Source organism: Lepisosteus oculatus, chromosome 9 (assembly GCF_040954835.1).
Source record: "Lepisosteus oculatus isolate fLepOcu1 chromosome 9, fLepOcu1.hap2, whole genome shotgun sequence".
Taxonomy (NCBI): Eukaryota; Metazoa; Chordata; class Actinopteri; order Semionotiformes; family Lepisosteidae; genus Lepisosteus; species Lepisosteus oculatus.
This window is the reverse complement of record NC_090704.1, coordinates 36,186,512-36,213,091: the sequence shown is the minus strand read 5'-3', so window position 1 is coordinate 36,213,091 and position 26,580 is coordinate 36,186,512. Positions and strand designations below refer to the sequence as shown.

Genomic DNA, 26,580 nt, shown 5'->3' with positions numbered 1-26,580 from the left:
ATGACCCTTGTGAGTGCACAAACACATACTCAGCTGCAGAGCTCAAAAGACCATTAAAACTAGCGAGCAGGGGAGGAGAGATTAATCCTGAGGTGTCTGGAGTTCTACTTGCACAGTGCACAGTCTGCAAAGTCAGGGTGTAGCGACATGACCATCTCCTGACTGTTGTCTATGCACATTTATTCTGAATAAGATAAGAATCATGAACTGCCCAATACACTCCTCTTTTATAGGAGTGTTGGCTCTTATGCAAGGGTCTAGATCTCACAGACCATCTAGTAGCTAGGGAGTGGAATTCCTAGGAGCATCCCTATAGGTCCTGACTCTGTTCTAATGTGGATCACACACATGGTCCCACTTACATCATAGTAGGAGTATGAGTAGTTGGTGACAGCGAAGATGGGGATGATGTTGTGCTTTCCCAGCAGGCGCACCAGCGTGGGCACAGAAGGGTAGTCCTGCAGGGTGTCGTGGGTGTAGGAGCCAAAGCGATCAAGGTGGCAGGCCTCATCATTCCGCGGAAGGATGCCAGCCAAGACATTGCCACCATCCGCCTCGTAGTGGAAGGCTGACTCAGTGGAGAAGACCAGCAAGTGGGTACTGTTGTCACGCCAGCCAATCTGGTTCTGAGGGGTTAGAGGGGTATAGTTTACTAGAAGCTACCTAATCTTGCAAAGCAGTGCTATGTAAGCAGAGGAAGGGGTTAAGACTGACGTGTCTGTCTCAGCTTACATCAGTATCTCTCATCTCCCTATCTGTGGACCAAGTATCAATCCAGCTTTTATATCTATCGACCTGTAATTAAGACTTGCATTGTAGCTAAAGCACAAAGTCTGGAATCTGAGAACTCCTTTGCGCACCTCCTGTTTGCAAAACAAATGTCTTTTGTTTTCCTAATAACATGGAAAATGTTCAAAGTTCATGGTTCTATGAGAGGTAAGATATCATCATTACTGGGCTTTCTGAGTTTTTCCCATTATTGCATTCTTGATGCTGTTAATAAGCGTCTATCATTTTAAGTTTCTTGTTAAATGCTGTTCCCAAGAAGAACAGCTTCTGAAGAGCTGCACATGGGACACTAATAAGTGGGCAGGCAGGCAGGCAGATATGAAATAAACAGAGAATTAAATCTCAGCTCGACTTAAGAGGTCAAACAGATTAACCTCACTTTTCCCAGCTCTTCCTTTGAAACCTGCCTGTGAACTGAGAATTGAAGTGCTCTGATAATATCTGATCATCTAATCATTGGAAGATTGTTTTCAGATAAAAAAGTAAGACCCAAATCATTATAAGCAAATGAGGTCTAAGAGGCCCTATAATTTCACCACAATTATTAAAACCAAATTATCACTCGGTATAAAGCCTTTTCCATTTCTAGCCCTTAAGCAGTTTGGAAGGGGCTCACTCTCACTATAATGATAGGATTGCCCAGCCTGGTGAGTGTACCTTGCAGACAGCAGTTTGCAGAATGGCATCAAAGCCACCCTCTGGAGCATCCAGATTGCCAGAGATGCGCTCCTTCTGCAGCTCTTTCCTGAACGTTTCGGAAGAACCCGTCAGGCGAATGACATTCTTGAAAGAGAAGGGAGGGTCGCTGTTCGGCCAAGGTTCCTTCAGTCTGGAGAGCACAGGCAGACATTTGCATCAAATAGCGTGTGACACAATTTTGCCCATTGCAAATAATGTGAAAACATCCCAAAACTGAAACAATCTAACGTTTCTGATCAAAACTTGTGTCTGAAAATCATGTGCTAATTCCTTTGTGATGGCTGTCATTGGTTTTGAATTCATCTCAAAATCTTTCGATTAATTGCTGGCATTCAAATGTGAACCATACAGTATGTCCTCATTGCAAACTGTACAGAGTTGTACTTACTTTTGGGGTCTCATGTCAGTCTGGGGCTCTGTGACTTTGTCTACAAACTTCCCAAAGCCAATGGTAAAGTCTTCAGACAAGTTCCTCACCACGTTAGCTGAGAAAGAAAATGTCCGCCATTAGGTAACCATTAAAAATGTTAAGGACGCAGTGAAGCAAGACTACCAGGATTTTAAAGCTCATTCTCATACGTAATGAGGACAGTCAAAATTACAGTATACATAAAAATCACAAACCCCTTTCACAAACTATTACTTAGCCATGGAAAAGAACGGTATGAAATGTTATCATCTTTAATTAAAGCATTTTCCTATCCAATGTTATTATTTTTTTATTGTTGGTGTTAATGATGACATTACAGCAGCTGTTGATCAAATGAAAGCCATAAATGAGATGTATTGCTATACGGATTGTTGTAACACTCCAGAGAATTCCTGGGGCTCTCTGGGCCTTCCTTGACAGTCTCACTCACCCAGGCTGTCTCCCATTTTCTTCAGGTTGTCCAGATCATCCGACATGGAGTTGGAGAAGTCCATGAGGATGTAGAGGTCCAGGGGGGCCTGCAGGGGCTCGAAGACGTGCAGCTCCACCTCCTGCTCCTCGCCAGGTTGCAGCCGCATTGACATGAGCTGGGGGGCCACCTGGGACTGCTTCAGACTGGTCTGGATCTTCATGTTCTGCCAGGAGACAGGCAGGGCCAGGGCCCAGGCTCCTTAGCTAGAACTCTGACAAATCTAAGAGCTATGGCTTAATCCCATTCACATTCGGACTCCACAAGAACTCCACAGGATACAGTTCAATGACTTGAATAATGTTGACTACAGCTGAAACCAAGGTCAAATGGAATTTGAATAAAACCTCAGTATATAAAAAGACAGAAAATAGGCAACAGCTGTAGGCAAGCACACATATATCCTTTTGTCTGGAGAGCAATCAGTCTGGTAATATGATATTGAAGGCTATGAAGTGAAGTGTGAATGATGTAGACATCTTGTGTTAGATGCACAGACTGAATGACAGGAAGAGTATGCACTTACTCTCTGGACGGATATCTCACTCTCAGCTCTCATAATCATCTGGCATCTTGCTGCATCCAGGTTATTGTAAAGATCACATCTTGGCTGTTTAAATTCCTAGACACACAGAAGGACAGTCAGTAACAAGCAAGTGCACAAGCATGCACTAGCCTATTGGTTCCAGTACTGAATTACCTGTAGGTACTCTAGACCCACTCAAGACAGGCCAAAAAAAGTCTCAAGTGAGTAATCATTACAATCAAATCAAATTACATTAAACCATTAACATCAAATCATTGGAGGGCCTTTGGTAACTATGAAGCAAGGCTACGGAATGCCCTTTTGAAAAGAATCTGCAAAATTGACAAGATGGTTTATGTTTAATTTGTTTTTGTTTTAATCTCTTGCCTTTCCTTTTATGCTCATTTGCACAAAAGCTTTAAGATATTTAAAATCAAAGGTCCTTTCAATATTGTGTGGACTGTGAGAATTTCTGTCCTTTTTAGATGGTAATTTGAAAACAACAAATGTTAATGAACCCTTCCCTAGTACGAGTCTGAGCACAGGGTGAGGATGAGCTTGCTTCACACTGCCTGCAGGCCCACAGGGCAAAAAAAGCATTAAGGTATCAGGTATAGGACCTTTCGAAGCTCCTGTTCACAATGCCATGGACTCGCTGGGGTCAGTGTTGAGGTGTGAGTCACAGAATCATGTGAGTTGCACGTGAAGGAAAAATAGCAGAAGGAAGGAAAGTTTGGAAGTATCAACCCTGCCTTTTGGGAATTCTTGGAGAAAAAAGTGGTGCGTGCGCATGTATGCCAGGCCTGACACACAGACACAGCTGAGCTTTCAAGCACTGAGCGATCAGACTGAAAAAGATCAACTCCCGCTATGATGAGTTGGCCAGAGCTCTGATGGATTCAGGTGTTAGAAAAGTGTGGCAATTATTGAGCTGCTTAGGCAAGCTGTATTCCAAATGCAAACACAAACATTTCTATCACACTTAAAAACTGTTCAAGCTGCAGTGATAGAGACAGTTGAAATGAGAAGGCTGCAAGAGCACAGAGACAGAAGGTCCTACCTCATCAGCACAGTAAGAGCAGTCCTTCCCAGACTGGATACACTGAGTGCAGGTGGTGGCCCGAGCTGCCAGGCAGTGATTGACTGAAGAGAAAAGATCCAGGACAGTCAGAGGTCAGAAACACTGAAACCTGAGTCTGAGGGCCCCTGCTGGTATTATAAGCATTGCAGAAAAGGAGTCGATTTTGAAATATAGAATATCTTCTTTTCCTTGGGAATCCTTTGTGAAAGTTTCTCTTGGTAAATTTAATATAGGATTTTAGAACTACTAACTGGTTTTGATGTACTACAGCAAACATGCCTTAGAAAAGTTTACCACATTCCCAGAGCCCAGTGCAGAACAATGCATGTTAAAATCATAGCAAAACTGGCAAAACCACATAAAAATATGAAATATATGATATCAGGTGCAGATATTACAGAGTTCTTGTACCAGAACAGATTTTGTGTGTACCAAAAGCTGCAGAAACATTAAGAAACACATCGTGCAAGTTTATTGAAGGGGTATAATGCTGTGTCTTACCTCTGCTGGCGTGAGTGGTGGTCCAGAGCAGTGCGAGGAGGACCATCCCCACAGAGAGATGCAGAACCCATCTCTCCATCTCCCTCCTGAAAATAAGAACAGACACTCAGAAAGGTTTGCCAGTTTCGCCCGCTAATGCCAGAGCACAGCAAGTGTCACACCATACAGGAGCTCCCAAGCTCCCTCTTTGAGTCTTTTAAATATAGCTTTGTAAAGAATTATTCTACCTTCTCATTCTAACATAGTATACAGTATACTGCTTTTTAAAATTGTGTGACCTTTTTAAAGTCCACCACCAGTCTACAATTTTCCTGATTCAGCCTCTGGCGGATGGGTACGTGCAGATCAGGGAGGTGGCTAATTTCCTCAGTTCTGAAAGGAGAACAGGAGCCTGCAGGAATGGTCACTTGAAACTGTTGGGGAGAAAAGCTAAGCTCCTGCCAGACATTGGGGACTCCTAACTTTCATTCTTTCCCACTTATCACTTACTGAATTTGACTACTTATCTAATTAACTAGAAACAAGTGCATAACCACTGAAAACAAAAGAGGCAGTTTCTGCTGACAGTAAGAGCCAGGGAATCAAAGCCTGATCAGCTTTGAAACATGAGGTAAAAATGCCAGCTGCTCATCCACAGAACCCTTTTCCATGCTGAGAGCTCAAAATGTTCCCCACCGAAATTTCCTTTGAATGCAGACCAGCAAAAATGAAATTTTTGCTAAACTCTCTTTTGAAATATAAACAATTGCTTTAAGCCTAATGTCCATTGATGCAGATTGTTAAAATGCACACTGAATATTTGGAACTCTAAATAGAGCATTAGACATGAATATTTCAGTAAAGTTAAGTTTGCGTAATAAAATACCAAGATCAGGGAGTTATTTAAATATATCAGCTCTGTATTATTTAGGAACAAGTAATAGGTTTATTCCATGCTGAAAAAAAGAAGAAAGAGAACACAACGTTTCGGCCGTGGAGCCTTCTTCAGGTGTGACACACCTGAAGAAGGCTCCACGGCCGAAACGTTGTGTTCTCTTTCTTCTTTTTTTCAGCATGGAATAAACCTATTACTTGTTCCTTTGCAGCCTACGCATGCTGACGCAGCTACCCATCTGTATTATTTAGTCACGTAAACACCAGCGCAGATACAGGCCACCAGAATGTTCACAATGCTCATGTTCCTCCAGAGCTGTGTATGATTTTTAAAAAGGACATGTTTTCTTTCAAAATGGGTAGATTTTATTACATAACATCAAGCACACTTCAAGCGAGTCAAGTCATGAACGGCTGCGTGTAGTTCAAAATATAAAATGGGTCTATAATAGAGTGACATACACAGTGCCTGTACAGTCTTGTGGCCTAGCGAAAAGAAATACAATGAATGAATCTGCCCCTATAAATGCCACTCTCACCTACACTAAGAATGCCCTGGGGTGGCTGGTGCTCTCACTTTGTTTTGGCTACATTAAGATCAGGTGCTCTTACTTTCTTTCCCCTTGATACTCTGATATTCAGACTCATTTCTGCCCCATCCTTCTGGAAAGTTTTTGTATAATGGTGCTGTTCTGCCAGGGCCTTCAAGCACTGGCAGACGGAGCATCAGGGCGAGAGTATAGCATGTTAACTTCTCCAATCACTGGTGTCAAATGACTAAAAAAGGTTTTCTTTAACAAACCCAGCTCCTGTGCCCATGTTTCAGAATTATGTTGTTAATGAATAACAAAGTCTGTGCCATGCATGATTTACAAACGTCTATAAAACCACTTCTTCATGTTAGTTGTTATTCTGGCACTCTAAAGGATTTTAGAATACTTCCAAACTGGAAATGTGGAGAGAGAAATATATTGTTATACAGTCACCCATATTCACTTGGCTGCCCTTTCACCAGTGATCAAAGTTTGTTTCTTTTAATTTGTTGCAGATAACCCCAGATAACTCAGTAAAACGATTTTCTCATGGGGAAATAGCAAGCGAACACCTTGCCTCTTCCATTGTCTTACCAAATGAAGAATCATGGATTGCATTGCATTACATAAACACCTTGCTATTCGTCTGTAAACTACAATGAAATCTAAGCCACCTGTGCTGTTGGAGCGGGTTGCTTTCATCTCTCCAGTTGAAAGAGAAACCGCACAGTCATCAGACAGGAGGGGCGTAGCAATAATGGTAATTTCACACATCAGTTCTGAAGCTCTTTTTCACTCATTTTGATAAGAATACAGGCTTCAGAAAACAAACACTGACCCTTCAGTCTATAATCTCACTATTAAGGGGGGTTAGGTAAAAAAGACTTTTCAACATGGAGATGCAGCGTGACCTCTTGAACTGCAGTGTCATAAAAGGTATGCCTTTTTTCTTTGCATTTATTACTTGCATCTGCTTTCTATCACAAGTTTATTGCTCAAAGCACCTGAAGCAAAGGCACCATTTTTTTGGAGGTCAGGTGTCAATTATAACAGGTCTGAAATGAAGCAAGGAAGTGCCCACAGGCCTGAGCAATCCGGCTGGAATGTCTTTGGAGGGCGAGAGTGACCTGGCATGCATCAACACTGAAATCAAATTCCCAGGCAGAAAAACAAGCTGTTCGCTCGTATTTCATTTCAGAAAATCCACAGGCTACCCCGGCATCAGAGAACCAGGCTGCCCAGCCCTGAATGGCAACTGGGTGACACAGTGAAGTGCCAATAAAATGTTTATCTAGTCTGGAGGTGGGTGAGTCCTCAATGACAGATTTAAGACAACTGCACTTGTTAGTGCAATCATACAGTAGGCAGAAGCTCTTGAATTAGCTGTTCAAAAAGTTTAAAGTGTTAATGGCGTGAAAACAGCGGACATTAAAAAAATGTCTTTAAAAAATTGACTATATACAGTCATTTACAACACACAGGGAAAAGAGAGAGAATTAAATGTTCAGGTACACTACTACTATTATTGTTGCAAAGAAACATAATGTTTCAGCTGGTGTGACACCTAAAGAAGGCAGTCGAGGTGTTGTTTTCGTTCTTTCTGTTTTTCGGCGTGGAATTAACCTTTACTTGTTCCTTTGCAGCCAGTGCATGCTGACACAGCTCCCCACTGTAACATCTACAATTAGTAGCAGTTATTATCACACTAACATAATTAGTATGTTTCGTATTAGAAGTCGTAGAAGAGCTCGTTGTTGTATTATAGAAACCCAGTTGCCATGACTCTTACCAGGAGCAAGTGACTTTCTGATAATGGATGATTATCATTCAACACCACCTCAGCAGGAGCTCTTTCGTACTGCCATTCGTTACTGAAACAAAGGTACTCTTGAAGCACGAGAACCTTCCCTTGGCAGAGTATCACAGAGTTTCAGATAAAGAAAGTATGCCAGAATGAGAGAAACAGAACCCTAAAAAATCTGAATGAGGTAGAGGAAGCACACAATTTGGAGGTTAGCATGTAAAGCACTGTTGGTTGTATGAACTTGTAGGTTAATTACATTTTGAGAAATATAACTGCTGTGTGCCTTGCAGCCAACAGATACTTTTCCAAGTCTTTCATTTGCTATGCACATTTGCTTTTATTTCCTAAGACACAGAGTACGCACATTTAGTGGCCGAGATTTTTCAACTTTTACTTTTTAAGGTAGTAAAGAGATCCTTTCAGATCCTTTCTTTTTAGTACTTCGGAAACTCAACATTTGTAACACAAATGTGGTGCCCAGGGCGGGAAGACAAATTCGAGTTCAGAAAACAGAAACATTAGAAAGGACTGCTGCAGGTTTGGACAGGAAATTAAATTTGCAATATCGGAAAACACCATGTTTTCTCACAGACAAGTGGACAGCAAATCCCTCATAAACCCAAGTCTTTATTTTAAAAGTTATATAAAGAGATCAGTCCAGACAAAATGTCTCTATTCCCAAAAAAAGACATTATATAAAGTATACACATTTGTAACAACCCAAATTGGAAGAATTTGGTCAGTTAGCACGTCCCTTGTGTGTGAAGCATTAACGCCATGAAGACAGGCAATGAGCTGGTTTACACGGTAGTCCACACCCTACAGTAACTAAGAGACCTCCTTCAAGTTGGGCACACTGTGTGGAAACACAAAACACTCATATTTGTCTCTGTACCTTGATGTATAAACCTCAGCCAAGGACATTTCTGATCTCTGACTCTGGACTCCCTTTTATTCATGTTCATTACATCTTTATCTTTATCTTTGTAACACCGAGATGATACACAACTTCAACACTGACTCAGGATGTGGGGGTACAGATTCTACCAGTAGGGCATGACCAACAGTAAAAAGGAAATCTACCTCTGAATTGTACCAGCTTCATTCAATTTTTTTAGGGTGCTTTTGCACTTGGTACTCAGCACTAATCAAAACTTGTTACCCATAAATATAAGTAATTCATTTTTGCAACCACTTTTATCTATCAATTACCGGAAAGTTCAGACCCACTCCCATTTTAATCATAGGCTGCTTTAACTTGATTAAAGCAAGTATCACCCATCCCTGATCATATTGCACATAGTGCTACCCCTGGCATGTCTCATTGCTGATTATTACTCTTTGCTACTTCATTACTTCGTTACAATTTTGTCAGCAATGAAAGCACATTGTTGACTCACACCTGGGTGTGATTTACACCTGGAAATTTTGAGGACCCTGTGTAAGGAGGAGATGCCTGGAAATAACTTGCTGATGAATTTCCTGTTTTTCCTTGCGTCGTGTAGAAAGCTGGTTTGTCTGTAGGGGCCCAGGCTTAGGAATAATCTTGCCAACAGCACCCACAGATAACGAAAGAGGAAGAGCCACAGATTGATTTTGTTTCCATTATTAAGGATTTACTTTGTAAGTTTAAACATTTTATTCTACACTTTTAAAATGAAACATGGCTTAAAGAACCATTTCTGTGTAATCATTATTTTTCACAATTAAGTGGTGGGTGAAGTTACTACTGTATATATAAAGATTTTTTTCTTATTATTATTCCTATTGTTATTCAGCATGTCAGTTAGAGAAGAAGCTTTTTTTCAAATGTTCTTTTGCTGAAATAATAAGTTGCACAGAAGAGCAACTCACAACCTCAGCAGAAACAACACCAGGTTATCACAAAGCACGTACACAGGTTCGGCAAAGCAATGATGAAATGTGTGAATGCAAAACTGTGGCAGATGTGAATGACTGTTTTTCTGCATTGATAGCAAGGGCACCTCTCTGAGGTGTCTGTTATTGTTCTGGTGCCAAAACCAATAAAACTGAGCTGCATTCTACACTTGCGGCTGCTTGTCACACTCAACTGTGGCTGGGTAATGATAAACAACACTGTCAGCAGACTCTTACAGGGAACCTGTTCATTACCGAAACTTTTTACGCAAACAGTCATTACTGGTGGAAACCCAAAACTCTCGCTAATCAAAGTCTGTGTGACTAGAAATTAGACACGAGTGCAAGAGGGCAAGAGTGGTCAACTCTAACACAGCAGTGGAATTTATATAATAGCCTCCCCTTTCAAATAGAAGTCAAGGAAAAGAGAAAATGTACCGCATGTATCCAATAAAAATAATTTAATAAATTCAATCAATTTTGTTTTTCAAAATTTCACATCAAACAAAAGGATACAAAAACTGGAAGAGAAAAAAAATCATCGTCCTCCTAAACTTTTCAAAGCTTTGCAAAATATCAGACAAACCATTACAGGTGTATTTACTGCTGGGCTGCAGCACTGACAGCAATGTGAATCACAGTAAAATCCCCTGCAGCAGTCGTTACTATGCTGGGGTCTGGAGAGCCCATTGTGTCCTCAGATATGCCAGCCAATCCAAAACTCTCACTTAGTGATCAGGTTTGTTCTTAGCTACAGGAATATGTAGACTGTTCATAGCAGGTCAGGTTGAGTAAAACACATTAAATAATGTAATTCCATCCATTTTCTTACTGTTAATCCTATACATCCTATCATGTACATGAGTACTCTTTCCCTCATCTATAGTATTGGATACAGTGTTGAGCTGTATCTGTCTTCATCTCAAAGAACACTTAGGTCAAAACTAAGGGAAACTGAGGCTATTTATGCATTTCCCAACAGTACCACTTTTAATGTTTTTAATAAACTATGGGCACCCAAAGTAATAAAAATGGCTTCAAAAAAGGGGTCCTCCATGTAGTAGTGTTTGGAACCCCCTGTTCTACAGTGCTTTACAAATGATCACAAGGAATAACAGCCTATTCAATGCCTATTCAATGTCTGGCTGAAGAAGGAAGTTTGGAATTGAGAACATAAATGATTTAATTCAGTACTATTACTGTGTCATTGAGCCATTCTTCTACAGTTAACAGGGCCCTTGCTGTTTTCCTTACTGTTCTATACTGTGCATCACATAAGCAGTTACTCCCTTTCTCTCTTCCAGCAAGGGGGGAAAGCAGCACACAATGAAAGGAAGCCCAGAGTTCAGTGCCACACTAAGCTAAACACCAGCTCCACCTTGAAATGGTACATAAACAGCCATCACACACAAAAAAAACAACACCTTGGGTCTGGTTTCAAAGACCGCGGTGACTCATTTTAAATAATGTTCTACTGGGAGACCCCAGGGAACTGAATCATGTGGCGGCACTGGGATGTGACTTTCAAGTGAGCAGACAGAATTCCCCTGTGAGCAGAGCAATCCTGAGGTGGGTAGGGTCGCAGCCCTGTCTCTTCTGTGATTAACAACACTGATATTGTGTCAGGCTGGGTGGTAATGCAGCGCTGTGGTCTGGCAATGACCGTGGTGGGAATGTGACAGATCAGACTCCCGCTCTGCTGCTCTTCTTGGACCCCGCCTGATGAGTGTCTCCACCCCTGTGTATTTACTGCTGTGTTATTCTTATTTCAGTGTAGTTCCTTTTGAGCTTCGCGTACTGTAGTGATCTTTTTTATTCTGCAATGTGTACAATGCAGCTGATTTTTTTTATTACTGAATGCCCAAACTGAATTGATATTCTTTTAATTCTGCAAATAAAATATTAAAAAACCTTTATTGTGGCACCCAAAAGCTGCCTTTGAAGAAGGCGTTAGTCAAATAGTAGAAAGATATTGCTGGATTATTATAGTTTTTAGTATTTTTAGTATTTATTTAATGCTTGTTGTAAGATAGGCAGACCACAGATGAAATTAAAAACTTACAGAAAACGCATCTTCCTACACTGATGTGGGTGCACTTTTTTTATATGTTGAGTGGCACACCAGGAAAACTCAACCAGCTGCAGTTTGTCATGTTTGTTTTCTCATCAAACAAGGCCAAGTTATTGTGGTTAACACCAGAAATATTTAAGCTATGTACATGCACAAATAACTGAAATGTCATGTGCTCGTTATTTGACCGCTCACAAAACTGTTCTTCCATCCAACGATCAATTTTTTAACTGCTTCTTCCAATTCAAGGTCGTGGGGGAGCCACTCACACACTCACACTAGGGAGCCAATTTACCTACCAGTATGTTTTAGGACTGTGAGGGGAAACCAGAGCCCCCAGAGGAAACCCACAAGAACACAGGGACAAAATACAAACTCCACACAGATAGCACCCCTGGACCAGAATTGAACAAAGCTGTTCTTAATTTCGTTAAAACAAACTTTCTGTTAAATCAAGCTTGAATCTGAGCATTGATATGTCAGAAAAAAGTATTAACCTCCATTTTAGAAGTTTCAATATATTATTTACACGAGCACTGTGCTATTGTTATCCAAGAGGAACCCTCGACGTAATCTGAGCTTTTTTTTTTGTTTTACATTGACAATTATAAGATGGCCGTTCTTGGAATTGCTAATTGCTCGTAAACCAACTGTCCACAGGGGAAGTGAGGACACTGTGCTTCTTTGCCCTTCACAACGTCTGCCTTCTGAGCCAGTGGCACAGCAAAGCCCAGAATACTCTGGGCAGCTGAAAGCTATCCGTCCAATTCTATCTCACTCTTCTAATAACATGGCCCATATTCCATCACAGGGTGTCTGGACTATAGGCCCACCGTGTGGTCAGAAAGGGAACCTCAACTGGTTGATTAAAACTCATGAAGAATAAGACTGGGGTCATTTTATCACTGTCCACATCTACCTCATTTACCTCCTTTACCTCTCCGGGTTCACCTTTCTACCTTTCTAGCGTTGTGTAATGAACGTTGGATCTACTGCGCAGTTGGCCTACTCCCTTTCACTGAGTTATAAAATCACAGGTTGCAAACTTACTAAATGAGAAAGCCAAGATGCTTTTACAAACACAGAGTTGATTTGACTAATTTGGTTGTTGCCGTCTTAAAGACAAAATGTGAACACTGAACTTGGTTATATGCCCATATTGCCATTTTGAAAGTTGATATCCTATTTTTCTTCAATACTGTTCTACGAACAGTACATCTACAGCCGAACTCTGAAATAAAGCGGTAGGCAGAATGGGAGACAACTGTGGACTCCAGATTACCTGATCACAGTGAATGCTATGCAAAACCTAGAAAAGGTCATCAAAAATTAAACATCCTAGGTCAAGGAGATCCCAAATTTGGAGAATCTATTTTCCGTTTCTAATCTGCTCTCTGTATGATTTAGCCACAAGCAGAAATCTAACTGAACACAACTGCCAACTTAATACTAGAGCCTCACAGCACAATTCCTGCTCCAGATCAATTTACAAACCTTTGATTCCTGAGACAGCCAGTGTGTAAATGAGTTTCCCCATTTTCTAAAGGAAAGCCTTCATTAACCTATAATAAAGTTTTTCAGTCTTGCATATACAGTAAGCTGTAAGCATTCATTAGCCCTGATATTGCTGCATAGCTCTTTAGTGAAACATGCTTAAGGAAATATTAGTTATTTGTTTCAAAAACTGAAAATGTACCTCTACATATCAAGCAAAAGATGTGTGTTTACCTGCTCTTTTGAAACCATATATCAACAGGAATGATACATCCACAATTTGTGTAAGCATGTTTGTCTCTAATTTCAGCTTTTTGTTCTTCCATTCCCAGTAAAGTGTATATACAGTTTAATATATTTTCACACTCTTTAGCAAATACTGTATGAAAAATACTGCCATAAATATGTATAACAGTCTGTTCCTATTAATCACACTAATTGCAAATTACTAAGCAATATGCTTAAGAGAAGTTACATTCAAGCATCTAATACTCCTTTTCACATAGATGAATAAAGCAATTATGTTATTAAACAGTCAGTCACCAAAGTCAAAAGCATCAGCCAAAAACAAGTATTATTCCCAAATGTCTGCAGAACTGAATTGTTAGCATGCTTATGATCACACCGTCAGTGTTTGGAGATGCTATGCTCTGTGCTTCCCATAATAAGCTGCCTCCTTGGACATTAAATTCCACCGCACAGCAAGGGAGTTTGAGGGCGGAAAAGAGTTAATGCTTTCTGTCCTAAACTGTTCTCGCGCACACACCTAACTATCAACAGCAGGGTGGGGGAGAAGTGGAAGAAAAAAAGCAGAGGACAGCTTGTCAAAGCCGAACACTTAATCAGGTGAACAATGCAGGCTTTGTTGGGGATACAGTTTAGAACTTTGGGCCATTAGAACACTCCAAAGATAGCAATGTCATAATCTACCTCTGCAGGGCACAGCGAAGGGTGGTGTGCTCACTCACATGGCTTGGCACAGACACAAGAAAAAAGCCGAAGAGTGTGACTGTGGTTACAGATTAAATAACTCACAAACCTCTTAGTGTCCTGCTTCCCGATCCTTTTCCCAAAGTCCAGTACACAGGGGAAGAGAAGTGATAAAGGAAAGAATCTTCTCCGAAGTTGTTCCCTTGCTATCCGGAGCACAGCTTATCCACCTGCTCTCAAGTGTCAAAACTTCCCAGTTCTTCTCCTGTAGCAAACTTGTCGGATTTTTTTCTTTTTGTGTCTTTTTTTTCCCCTTTTCTAAGCAGCCCCTCACATCAAATACTGATTTTTTGCCTTCTCGCAGAGCTGCGTGAGTGAGAAAGAGAGGGAGAGGGCCTGTACAGCAGAGTGTGGCGATTTGATCCTTCCCTTGGCCCGAACTCGCAGCCTGCTTTTACCTGCAGCCCCCAAGTAGTCGCCGGTCCCTCTCTCTCTCTCTCTTCTGCGTAAAAAAAAAGGATAAGAAGTGGGCGTCCACATTCCTCCCAGAGAGGCACACCTGCATGGGCTTGACCGGAGCAGGCAGTGGCCCTGCCCCCCACACCCAAAAGGAGTGGCAGAACAAACCGTGCCCGCGAGGTAAACTAACACACATGCACTTGCTCACACCCGGCCAAAGACACACACAGCCGCTGAGGCATAAAACTTGCATGCGGAGCGTACTCATTCCCGGAGAACAGGGCACAGCCGTGCAAATCAGTAATCCCTTCTTCCCTGTTGCGCACTTCTGCTGTAGTGAGCCAAAGCTCTTCTAGATTTAATACCTTTGAGGGTGACGGGGTTTATTTAATTGTTCAAGGTTGTTTTTGAAACCCCAAATGGATTTAAAAGGTCTAAAGAAAAACTGTACTGTTGTTGTGCAGATTCAATGGATAATGATTCTTACCTGACAGCAAATGGCATTGTTTATTGATACACAAAATGTGAAATTACATTTTTTCACTACTGATTCATTTTGGTTCTGTACTTTACAGAGAAAACAATGTACTGTCCCACTGTGGCTGCATGTGTATTGCTATGACAGTTTTCAACATTTTAAAAACATGCATCTGTAACAGTCTCAAGAAGCAGAGACATCAGACTGCCTGTCGAGCACTTCTGACATTCTTATTCATCTGTGAAACAGAAATGACAAGAACAATCTCAGGGCTCTCCTGAGATTCAAACATGCTGCTGACTTAGGCATGATGGTGAGCACTGCTGCCCCATAGCTTCAATGTCCAGGGTTAGAGCCTGGTTTCAGTAATCTGTGTGTGTGTGTGGAGTTTGCATGTTCTCCCTCTGCTCACAGTGTTTTTGCCAGGTGTTCCAATTCCCTCCCACCTCCCTAGACATGCTGGCTAGCTTCAATTTGGTATACAGTATGTAAATTGTCCCTTTCTTTGGACCCTGGTGTCCGTCCAGGGGTGGAGCGCTTGTGTGCTCTCAGGTTTGTTTTGTGACCTATGCTTCTATGATAGGCTCTGGCTAGCTGCCACCCTCACCAGACTGAGACGTTTTCTGATAATGCATGGATGGAGCTGTCCTCTTGGAAAGTCACTACCGTGCTGGCTAGCAGTATGATGCACTACAGTGTTTCCAGACGTGTGTCTATTTCTGTGATAGTGATTGCCTCAGGAGTTGGTTTCATTTCTGGAGCAACACAAAGACGCCACACAAACTAGGTGGACAGAAATTGAAAAGGGCCAGACCATCGTGAGTAAGAAAGGTCATGTTTAAAGCCATGCTTTGTCATTGCCGTTAGGGCCTTAGAGTCGGACCTAGAATCCCTATTTCTATTCATGGCTCACAATGGCTTTCTGTAATGGAAACCGTTACCTTCCGAGTGTGACTGAACTGCAGGATAGATTCTAGTGCTTTACAGCACGGAACACAAACAACATGGAGGAATCTGGAAAGGGGGGCTTTTATCAAAAACACTGGGAAGGGAAAGGATTTCTTTTTCCAAGACAACTAAAAGCTAGAGCCCTGCCCCCCTCCCCCGAGGCAGTGACCAATCCTTCCCTGAATAAAGCCCTTTCCAGGGACTCCTCTGTGAGGCACATGTTCTATTTACCAAAACAGGGCCTTTGTCTTATCACACTTCCCTGCAGACTCAAGTGACTCTCACATTTCAGGCTACCTGGGAGAACATACAAACCCCATGCAATTAGCACCCCAGGTAGGAAGCTGAACACATTGCAAGGTACAGTAACAATGCTAACCACCGAGCCACCACGCTTTCCACAAATGTTAGATAAAATATTAAATTCAAGCGCTTTCCTATTTATTTGTTCTAACGTAGCTCGTTATCTCCCCCCTTAATATCCTACCGGATTTCATGTGCACAACTCTATTTATCTCAATCTGCACACCACACACAGTTCTTGAGTGCTTGTCGAAAAGGCTCTCCCGAAAAGTTCCCCTGACTGCGCGCGGAATACACTTCTACACTGTAGACACGTACGGATTCAGCCATCGCCATTCAGCCCAAGCAAGCGAAGTTTCTCTGCAAGTGGCTTCTTGACAAATCACTTTCCGTGCTTCGGTATTTCAGCTTTTCACACTTGTTTTCTCCGTTTTAATGTGATTGCTTGACTTTATAATGTAAACCTACCAAAAGCATTAAAATTGCGCGAAGCACACCCTACCCAGTCCCAGAGCGTATTATTCAAATCAAATCAGATCATTATTCCCGAATCTCCTAACAATTAGCGGAGGGTGGTATTGCACAATATTGCAAGAATTATGTTGCAGTTTACGTAGGAAGAAAATAATGACGTCAAGACTTTCAATGCCACAGTAGTAAACAATTCAAATAATAGAGACTACTGAGCATTAAACAAACGTTGGGGGATTTTAGAATAGAAGACCAACATTAAGAGAACTACAGCACTATCTTCATGGTTTGCTTTGTGACGGTGCTGTATTTTATTACACACTCCCTTGTGTCCTACACACTTTAAAAGGGCAAATAATTGTAAATAATAATTATAGAACGAATATTTCATTTTTTTCCTGTGTAACTGCAAATATTGTTGCTATTAATCGTAATAAGCCAAGTATCGGCAGCAGCAGCAGCAACAAACCAACAAAATAATAATATAATAATAATGTCTACAAATAATACACAAATGGCACAAAACCAATTCAGTTCAATTCAGCAACGTGCAAACGCATGATGTTTTTGCAATATGGAACTGTATCGTTAAATTATTGGTGTAAATACCGTTAGAAGAAAAACGCAAACAGGCGGCAATCCTATGAGATTTTTCAAAACCACTTGTTTCACTCCAGTGCGTTAGAGAACAACAGCTCGAATAGTGCGCCTGGCGCTGACATTGGATTCGGCTGCAGCAGCCTCCCGGTATTCGAAAAAAGAAAACAGAAAAATATTTTTTCTTCATTTTTAACAAGAAAAACAATGCAATTCGTTTTTCGCTCCTGTGCGGTAAAGTTCTGACACCGTTCTCCAGAACAGTGCGCGCATCACATAACGCAGTGCTAGCATTTTTAAAAGCTCATGAAATTCTCAAGACATGATTAAAAAAAAACGTACTTCTAATCAAAGATAATGACAAATGTTGTCGAGATTACAGCTTCGCATATTTAAAGATCCACTTACTTCACGGCTTGCACAGGAGGATGTCCTGTTTTTCACAAACCCCGATGCTAACCGTCCAGTTAAAGTGTTTGGGGGACTGGAAACGCATTCTTTCCGCGGGGAAGATGGATCTACATTGTGTCAGCGTGAATTATGGCCCTGTCTTCGGGGAAGGTCAAAACCGGTTTGAAGTTTGCAGCCTCTCTGCCTGCGCTCTCCCTGAATCCCTCACTCTCTCTCTCCGGCCTCTGCGCTGGGCAACCGAAGTACAATTTCCATGACAATCGGACACGTTCTTAGATCACTGAACTCATTCAATGGCCTTCGTGGGGCTTTGTTTCTGCACTGGAGTTCAACTCCAAAAAAACTGCATGTGCAATAGGCGCCCTGCACAGCGGCATTTTGGAGAGAGGCGGGAGTACAGAACAGAAAAGGCAAGAAACGGAGAAGAAAAGGTGTTATCTGAAGCTCTGAGATGAAGAATGGATAGTTGGATGAATGCAAGTTGGAAGAATTAATTGCAAGATCAAACCATGCAAATAGAAAAGAAAGCGCAAAAGTCTTTTTTTATGCTTTAGTGTTCTTTAGTTCAAAAGTCAAGCATCTGTATTACAGTTTTTAGCCCGGTTTGAAATGTCCACCTGGAAACTCCCCAAACTGCTTCCACAAGTAGTCAGACAGGAGGCCTGGCGACAGATGGATGTCACCCAACGATCTAGCCAAATCCTTTGCATGAACCAAGCAGAACACAATCTCAAGAGCTTAAACCTGGTGGATCTCAGCTTGGTTTCACCATCTGTCCACCATCTTTGTTATTGTGTAACCAAGGAAACTAAGTAAAGGCACCAGCAGTAGCGGTTAAGAATGAGGATTCCACATCAGAGGACTGTGGATGAAAGGTGGTACATTGCTATGGTACCATCAAGCAAAGTAATAAGGTCAAAGGTTAAATCCATACAAGAGCTCATCTTGGTCTCCATAGTGTTAAGTAGACTAGAGAGTACATAGCACCCCACCCACCCACCAAGACTGGTCCATCACAGGGGTTACCCCCCAGCAATGCTGGTCTCCACTTACACAGCTGGATGGCCTGGAAATACTGGGGTACAGCACTTCACTCAACACACAGCAACAGAGTCCTCAATGGAGACTTGAACCCACAGCCTCTATTAAATGCCCTGCTATATAAATGGGTCTCCTGGTCATCATTATAAGTCAGAAGTTCTTCTAAATTAATTCATCTGGAAAAACTCAAAGGAAAAGCAAGTTTTTTTTTTCTACCAGAGCTCAGAAGTCCTAAACCATGAAAAGTATCACAGAGTGAAAAGATGGATTTCAGATGATTTATTATTTTATCATGATTATTTCAGATAGTATCACATTTCTTGTTTATTTTTCAAGTTAGCAAATTGTTTTAGTCCTGCAATAAAAATGAGATTTAAGTAATATATTGGAGTGTTAACTTTAAAAAATGTGAATCCTATTATTTTGGAGTAAAAAGGCTTACCTAACTCTTCAAAACATCAGCTTGCAAAATGGGAAAATAAAAAATTAAAACACACCTTTTTATCAGATAAACATCAAGAGATCTTCAATTGCACAGAACCTTGGGGCACAGACAGAGGAATGGAGGAGGAAGAGAGAGAGAACCAAGAAGAGAGAGAGCAGCAGATAAGACAGGCTGGAGAAAGGTTCTGTTTGTTCAAGTGCCATTTTTTCCCTACATTTCTCTTCTGCTATCCATTGTGCAGGAATGGCAAGGGGCTGGGCGTAGGGTGGATCTGATCTGGCACGAAGCCAGTGGAAAGTTACCATCTAAAAATGTTTTGCAGAGCTCAAAGCCAAACAGCCGTCTCCAATAAAAATCCCATTCCACGTAGAGTAGATACGTGTGTTGAAGCCTGTGGCCATCGACAACCAATTGCTTTCAAAGAAGGAATATAGGAATGCAGGGTAAAGAGGCAACTGTAAGCAGAGATAGCATTAGATTAGCATCGGGTAGAGGTGAAAGGGCAATCCTAAACTCTCCCATCACAGCAAAGCATGGCCCAGTCCTTGCCAGAGGTGCCCACCATCATGCAGCTTCTGTGATTGTAAAGCATCACCTTGCATCTCACAGCCTGGAAGGAACACACTCTGTGGCTCCACTTCAGTTCTTCTCAAAATGGAATACTAGCAGTAAAATGAACTAGAAAGTCACTGAGTTTTCTCAAGTACATGATCCCTTTCATCCTCTGAAGGACTAATCACAGTCATCAATCACTGCCTGGGCTGGCCTTTGCCCATAAATCAGGTTGACCACAAACAGGAGGAGGTCATTCAGCCCATTGTGGTCATCTGGTTGTATTTCTCGATAGTCTCATAGCCACCATTGGTTATAATAGAAACACAACTCCCAAGTGAGACACCCACTCGAACACTCCAATGGAAAGGGACAACATTTATGAAACATATAGTATACTGTACATTGCAAAATGATAAAATGATACATTTACAAAACTAACCTGCATAAGTGCTGGATAACTTGGGAAACAGATTCCAGACAGAAAGGCACTTCAAGCTGGACTCAAATCCAGGACCCTAGAATTTTTAAAGCAGTAGTGTTGCCCACCATTCCACTGTACTGCCCAGTACACCCACGGCAATCTGTGTGTCTGCTCAGTACCTTCTAAACTGGGCAGTGCAGCTCACAATGTTGAAAGTACATGTCCTGTTAAAACTCACTGAAACAGAGCAATCATCCAGCAGTCCTGTAGTATGTGAGGCTCAATACCATAAATATCAGTCTTCTGTATGCTCACCTGCAGTAGGTCCTGCCTCATGAGGCCAGCTTATCAGATAAAGATGTGTTTGTGTCTGCTCTATATGTCTGGCATTGCACTGCATACGGAACATTTTCTGGGTTGGACCAGATCAAGGACAGTGACAACAGGCATGTTGCCTGCAGCTCACAGCTACTCTGTGTTAGTGTGTCACACCAATACAGTGTCACTGTGGTGGATCTTTAGGTTCTGGAAACAGCTTATTCACTAATGAACTCTCAGTCTTTGCTTCTTTGTCCCGTGACCTACTGGCCAGGTGATTGTTTATATTTCCAATGAATGGACTCTTTCAGTGATGGTGATACCTTTAAAGTTATCTGGGGAGCAGGAAACAAATTTCCATTGGCCAGTCCAGAACAATCCCTACATCTCAATGCTATGAAAAATTGTTGGAACTGGAGGAAAGTATTTATAATAATAATAATTAATAATTGCTTACACTTACATAGCGCTTTTCTGGACACTCCACTCAAAGAGCTTTACAGGTAATGGGGACATACCTCCACCACCACCACCATTTAGTCACAGTCTCAGCTGGAGGTAATACAAGTGCAATAATGGAATGGAACTGAGATGTAGATATCGAGATATCATTTTGGGATAATGCTTTTGCCACAGTAATGTACAGGTGTTTCATTTACCTGTACTTTTATAGACATTGTGGTATCTACTTATAAAACCAGATATACTTGAACATTCTGGGTTATACAAGAATAGTTTCCTCACTTAAGACTTAAACCCATTACCTACCAGCAAGGGCTCTGGTGCAAGTACACAAAGTTTACGGACATTCCCAAACGCTGTGATCTCTCTTCCTTATCAGTGGACAAGTCCTCAAATCCCTTAATGTTTTAATATGTTTACAGTTCTTAACAGGAATTACTAAGAAACTGAACCTCCAAGTGACTTTTAGCATTGCTCAATAATTAAAGAGTTCAGGTTTCATCATCTATGCCCTTTCTTCCCCCCCCACAGAGGTAGCTTTTAAAAGGGAACATTTTACTTCTCTACATGTTCTTAAACATAAATATTTCTAAACTTAATGTGACTCTTACAGTACAAGCGTTTACAGTGAAGAAAATGACCAGCATATTCATAAGGAAATAAATACAGGCAATGCTACTTCAAGAGCTAAAGAGACAGAGAAAAGGATAATATTCTAACTCTTCATAGAGCCAAACTCTTACATTCCTTCTAGACCCAAAGGAAGACTGCACTGATGTTGTTCCTCTTCCCTTATTGATGTATTAATTGGAGGCCAGTGATTAAAGGCCCCCAGCAAGAGTGCAATATGAGCTCTGTTATCTGGATGTCATCAGTTCAGACCTGTGCTAAGGCATTAATCAACATCTGCTGGGATTCCACAGCCAGCGATGTAAAAGTGGGCTTACACTGGCCACAATACTAGACAGGTTTTTGTTGGGTCTGCCGTGCAAAACAGCCTGCAAGCATGCAGTGTCACCTGAAAGATGCATCACCTGTAATCAGTGCTCACTCTCCTTGAAGGCATTGTGGAGAGTGTCAAAGGATAAACCAGCTTGGACATCTGGGCATCAGATGACTGCATGCAAAGTTCCTCCTTCCCCCAGTGCAGCACAGAGGCTGCAGCAGCAAGACATGACCAGTCTAAACTGCAGAGGAGTAATAACTTTTTAATTGCTCAACCACATCATGCTGAACTAAAAAAGAAAAATTCAGATCAAAACCTAATGTTCCGAGCAATAAAATGGAGAAAAAAAATGCAACGCAGTCTTGGAAGGAGCCTTTCTCTCCGATTCCAGCCGAAATGGCCTCTCGACCCTCGCTGCCTCAGAACCCGGCGTCTCTTATACCCCGTTAAAGGGAAGCAGATGTGAGCAGGAGCTGCAGGGGAGACGGAGTAAATCAAGTGTCCACCTGGACAGCATATGGCTGAGCTTGTGCTCAGTGGAGTTGAGTGCAGGCGGGCAGGAATACGTCAGATCAGATCTAGACACCTCACCTGCAGTCAGATGGGTGGAGTATTGTGGCAAAATATGCATCTACCAGCTGGGATTTTTTGTCAGTATGAAGGGGAGGGGGGCAGGCTACTTGTATCTTCTTCACCTCACCTGTTGCGTACTTTTTGTTTCTTGGGGAGGGTCCCTTGTGCCTTTTCTCTTGGTGGTGGGTCACAAAACTTATGCAGAAATGTCTATGCATTCCACAAGTCACACTCTCACCAAAAGGTTCTAATTACAGTCAGAAAAGAACTCCCACCGTGCTAATTCTATCCACCTTCTGTCATAGAGCTGACTGGCTGTTACATTAGGCTCTAGGTCCCTTTTTCCCCTCTTCACAGATGCCTGTGCTCCTAACATCACAGTTTTGAACACTCCTTACTGTAGGAAGAATAAAATAAAATTACAATCACAAATGTATCAGGTACACTGTTGAAAGCCTCTCGAGAAGAGAAGTTTCAAAATAACTAACTTGTCTCAGTCCAGCATTTTCTCATTTGAACTTGGTAACTTAACACAGAAAGGTTGACTCCAACAGGGCCAGCTGATTTCAGACAGTAGATTCACAGCTCTGTAAAATCAGCTCATAATCAGAAAAACTGTTTTCTTTTAATGGACCCTGTGATTTAGGTTTTATAGAGACAGGATTTCTCATGGATTTGTTACTTTGTCAAAGATTATGCCTACAGCTAAAATGCTGCAAATTCCAGGCATGTGTTGCCATTCAAGAGAGGTAGGGTTTGGGCACGTACACTAAAGACAAGAGTACAGGCATGACAAGTACATTTCCATGACCACAAGGCAGAAAAGCCTTAATATCATGAAACTGGATACAGGCAGTTCAGAACACTGAAGTTCAAAGAATGATGATTAACCAACACTTGCACATTGGTCTCTTTGAACACTGCAGTTATCCAATACATTCTGCACCTCCGGTTTGGAATTCTCAACTGTAAGTTTCACTTTATAAATGAACTATAGTAACAAAAGTGAATAAGCCAGTGATACTTAGAATAAAACCTAACTGGGAGGAAAAAAAAAAGATAGTGATTTAGGGGGGCATTTGTTTGACTGACAGCAGTACACCTTTCACAATGATAGCATACCTTTCAGTATATGTGTATTATATTTATACATACGGTCTTGGTGTATGCTGTTCACACTGCCTCAGCATCTAGGCCATCTCTTACCACAAATACAGCACTTTGCATGGCTGTCAGACAGCTGGAAAAACATCTTATGCTAAGCTCTTGATTGTAGGGGGCACAAGCACTGGCACATCAGGCTTTGTGAACAAGCACACTAGAATATAGGCAACCTAAAGTGACAAGCAGGTGAGAATCAACACACTACTAACCAAATCAGGACACACAAAAAACAAGGGGATACCTTTTAATTTAGCAGAAAGACCTTTTAAAGGAGAAAACATTCTATCTACTAGTGCATTTTGTCTGTCTTTTCTGCATATTGGTAACAGAACATGTCCTATTAAATGGTAGTATTAATAACATTCTTACCTTCAACTAGGCCTGGAGCACCATGCCTGCTCTAAACCTCAGTCCTGCTGAGCTTTTAATTACTTAGCGAACTGAACCCCTCAATTTAGACATTTCTGCAACTGGATGTTTCTTTAGCTCTTAAAAGAAGGACAGGGCTGGAAATTAGCACCATCCCTGTAATAAATATTGGGTTTCAGAATTCCACAGCAATGTTATAATTACTATATGTCTAGGATTTACAGAATTGAGCCCATGAAAAGTTAAGAATGCTCCACAGAAACATAATGGGATATGACCGAGCACTACTGCATCAGCATAAACTCATCGGACCCAGGTTAACAAATTCAATAAACCACAGAATATTTCTAGAGCTAAACAGATACAAAAAGAAGATGAGAGTGAGACTGATGAGGATTCCTCTTTTATTCCCACTTACCCCAATATATACACAAGTATAAAAACACTGATTCACAGTTGTGTCATAAAAAGTTCCCAGGAGCAGGAAAGTGCTGTCGCAGTGTCTGCGGCCACCTGAAGTTCTCTGCCAGTTCTTTAGAAATTACAGCATCAAATGCAGAGCAGAAAAAATTACAGCTGGAGATGGAAGCTATCATTCATCACGGCGTGAACAGTCAAACTGTAAAACCACTACAGTATTGCAGCCTTGCTTTTTCTACCTGGGTCTGCAGAGGTTCAACTGCCATTTTGCCTTGGCAATTGAAGTTGTAGAAAGCTACAAAAACATTTTGGGGGGTAATACAAAGAATTTTAATGTACATAGGGAGCTAAACCTTTTAAGTTTCTCTTAATAGTCTACACCCTACTTCTTACTAGAACAACTGAGACTGATCTGGTTGATTCATGAACTGGATTCCTGTGGTAATTTGACATCAACTGCTCTGTGCAACACCTGGAAACGTATGTTTCCTAAAGAGGAATAAATTAATGCAGGTGTTCCCTTATTCTTTCCTCAAGGGCTGAAATCCAGCAGATTTTCCAGAAGTCTTGAGTGAAAAGGTTAGATTGGTCTGCTTCAGATTCAACAGGACCAATTTACCCATTCCTCTGGCTCAAGACAGTTTGATCCAGTGATTCTGAAATTCTGCTGGAATGCAGTGGCCACATTGGGGACCTCGGGTTTAAGGTGTTTTATGCAATAGGGCACAGATCTACCAGTGGAAGCTAGAGCACGGACCTTCTCTTTAGACTTCCTTTATTTTAGGACTTCCATCAAGAGTTGCTACCACAGCAGCTGGATCAGGCAAAAAGCGTGAGATTCTCCCATGGGAGTTCAGGACATGCGCAGGTTCAAGGTTAAGATTCCAGATTGTCACAGTGCTCCAGCTGGGAACAGGGGAAGGAACGGGAACATTTCCTTTAGTTTCCACCAGGATCAGCAGCAAGCTAGTCCGCACCAACGCTCTGGGATTCAGGCCCCCCTTACTGCTTGGCCTTCTTGAGGATGGTTCCCACGGCAGAGATGACCGTGGTCTTGGTGCCACTGGCGGTGGTGGTGACGGAGACGACGCCAGGGAGGGTGGCAGTGGTGGTGAGGATGGTGGGCTGGGCGATGGTCACTGGCACAGCTGAGTCCCACTTGCTCTTTCGCTTCTGGGCCTCTGTAGAGAGTGAGAGAGAGGGATAAAGACACTTATGAGATGGATTTATAGACAATAAATATATGGATATAATTACAAAGATGTTCTACAGAAATGGGATCCACAAAAGACAATCCTAAAAGAAGCACCAATCCTACCGGCACACAAACTGCTGTTGCCGGAGGCGGATGCTGATGACGAGTGACGCCACTGGTTTAATGTAAACCCACGGTACCAGCTGTGCTGCTGGAGAATGTGTGTGTGTGACTGTGGTCTGAGAGAATTTCTACAGGAACATGCTAGTTAAGCCTTATGGCCTACTTTATCATTATCCAAAAAAGACACTTGAATCTCCTTTTCAGAATGGCAATCAAATTTCAAATCAAAATCTGAAAATTTTATGACGATTTTATTAGGCAGTTCACTTTTATTGTATTATATTTGTGTTATGTATTATGTCTATACGCAACTTGTTTAGTTGTTAATGCAGATCAAATTGAGAAGTTTTTCTTCCTTGTAAAGAAAGAATGGTCAGGAGCAGTTATCAGCCTGCCTTTTTGCCAGCACGGAAAAATCACTTTCACAAACTACCGCACTCCTAAGAGTCGAATGGAAGGGTTAAGAGAGGAAGGCATTGTGCATATTCTTAAGGTGATATTAATGTTATCTGAGATAATGACACAGTGTGATCAATTCACACCCATCCATAAAACAAGCACTACTGAAAGGACACTACATCCTGGAGTAAAAGGAGCGAAGGGAATCTGTATTCAAGGACACTACTCCACAATAAACCTCTTGGTTTATGTATTAAATCGTAAACTTCATTCACCACCTTTTCTGAAATTACATAACATGTACAGTCTACCAAGCTTATGTGGTTGAAAAAGGATATTTTCAAAGCCAAAAGTGGTTGCTACTATTTTGTTTGTGGTTCCCAGGGAAGGCTCAATAATGCTGG

At 41.6% G+C, this 26,580-nt stretch overlaps 2 protein-coding genes across 7 annotated transcripts in view; both read right to left on the bottom strand.

The window, feature by feature from the left end:
• Positions 1-18,002, bottom strand: part of itgb4 (integrin, beta 4) — a 47,999-nt gene extending 29,997 nt beyond the window's left edge. Inside the window, exons 1-9 of one of the 3 annotated variants that reach the window (XM_015356532.2) lie at positions 17,743-18,002; positions 14,188-14,580; positions 4,496-4,581; positions 3,974-4,056; positions 2,914-3,009; positions 2,349-2,553; positions 1,877-1,973; positions 1,447-1,618; positions 363-626 (exon numbers count right to left, since the gene is read on the bottom strand). In XM_015356532.2, coding sequence (XP_015212018.1) covers positions 363-626; positions 1,447-1,618; positions 1,877-1,973; positions 2,349-2,553; positions 2,914-3,009; positions 3,974-4,056; positions 4,496-4,574 — 996 coding nt within the window. In that variant the 5' untranslated portion in view covers positions 4,575-4,581; positions 14,188-14,580; positions 17,743-18,002. The remainder of the gene's footprint in view (positions 1-362; positions 627-1,446; positions 1,619-1,876; positions 1,974-2,348; positions 2,554-2,913; positions 3,010-3,973; positions 4,057-4,495; positions 4,582-14,187; positions 14,581-17,742) is intronic. The other 2 variants (XM_015356534.2, XM_015356533.2) reach the window with 2 other exon arrangements.
• A 6,424-nt stretch (positions 18,003-24,426) lies between these two features.
• The window catches only part of sap30bp (SAP30 binding protein), a 37,914-nt gene continuing 35,760 nt past the window's right edge, over positions 24,427-26,580 (bottom strand). For all 4 annotated transcript variants that reach the window (XM_069194482.1, XM_069194481.1, XM_015356745.2 and 1 more), the window contains one exon: positions 24,427-25,640. In XM_069194482.1, coding sequence (XP_069050583.1) covers positions 25,462-25,640 — 179 coding nt within the window. In that variant the 3' untranslated portion in view covers positions 24,427-25,461. The remainder of the gene's footprint in view (positions 25,641-26,580) is intronic.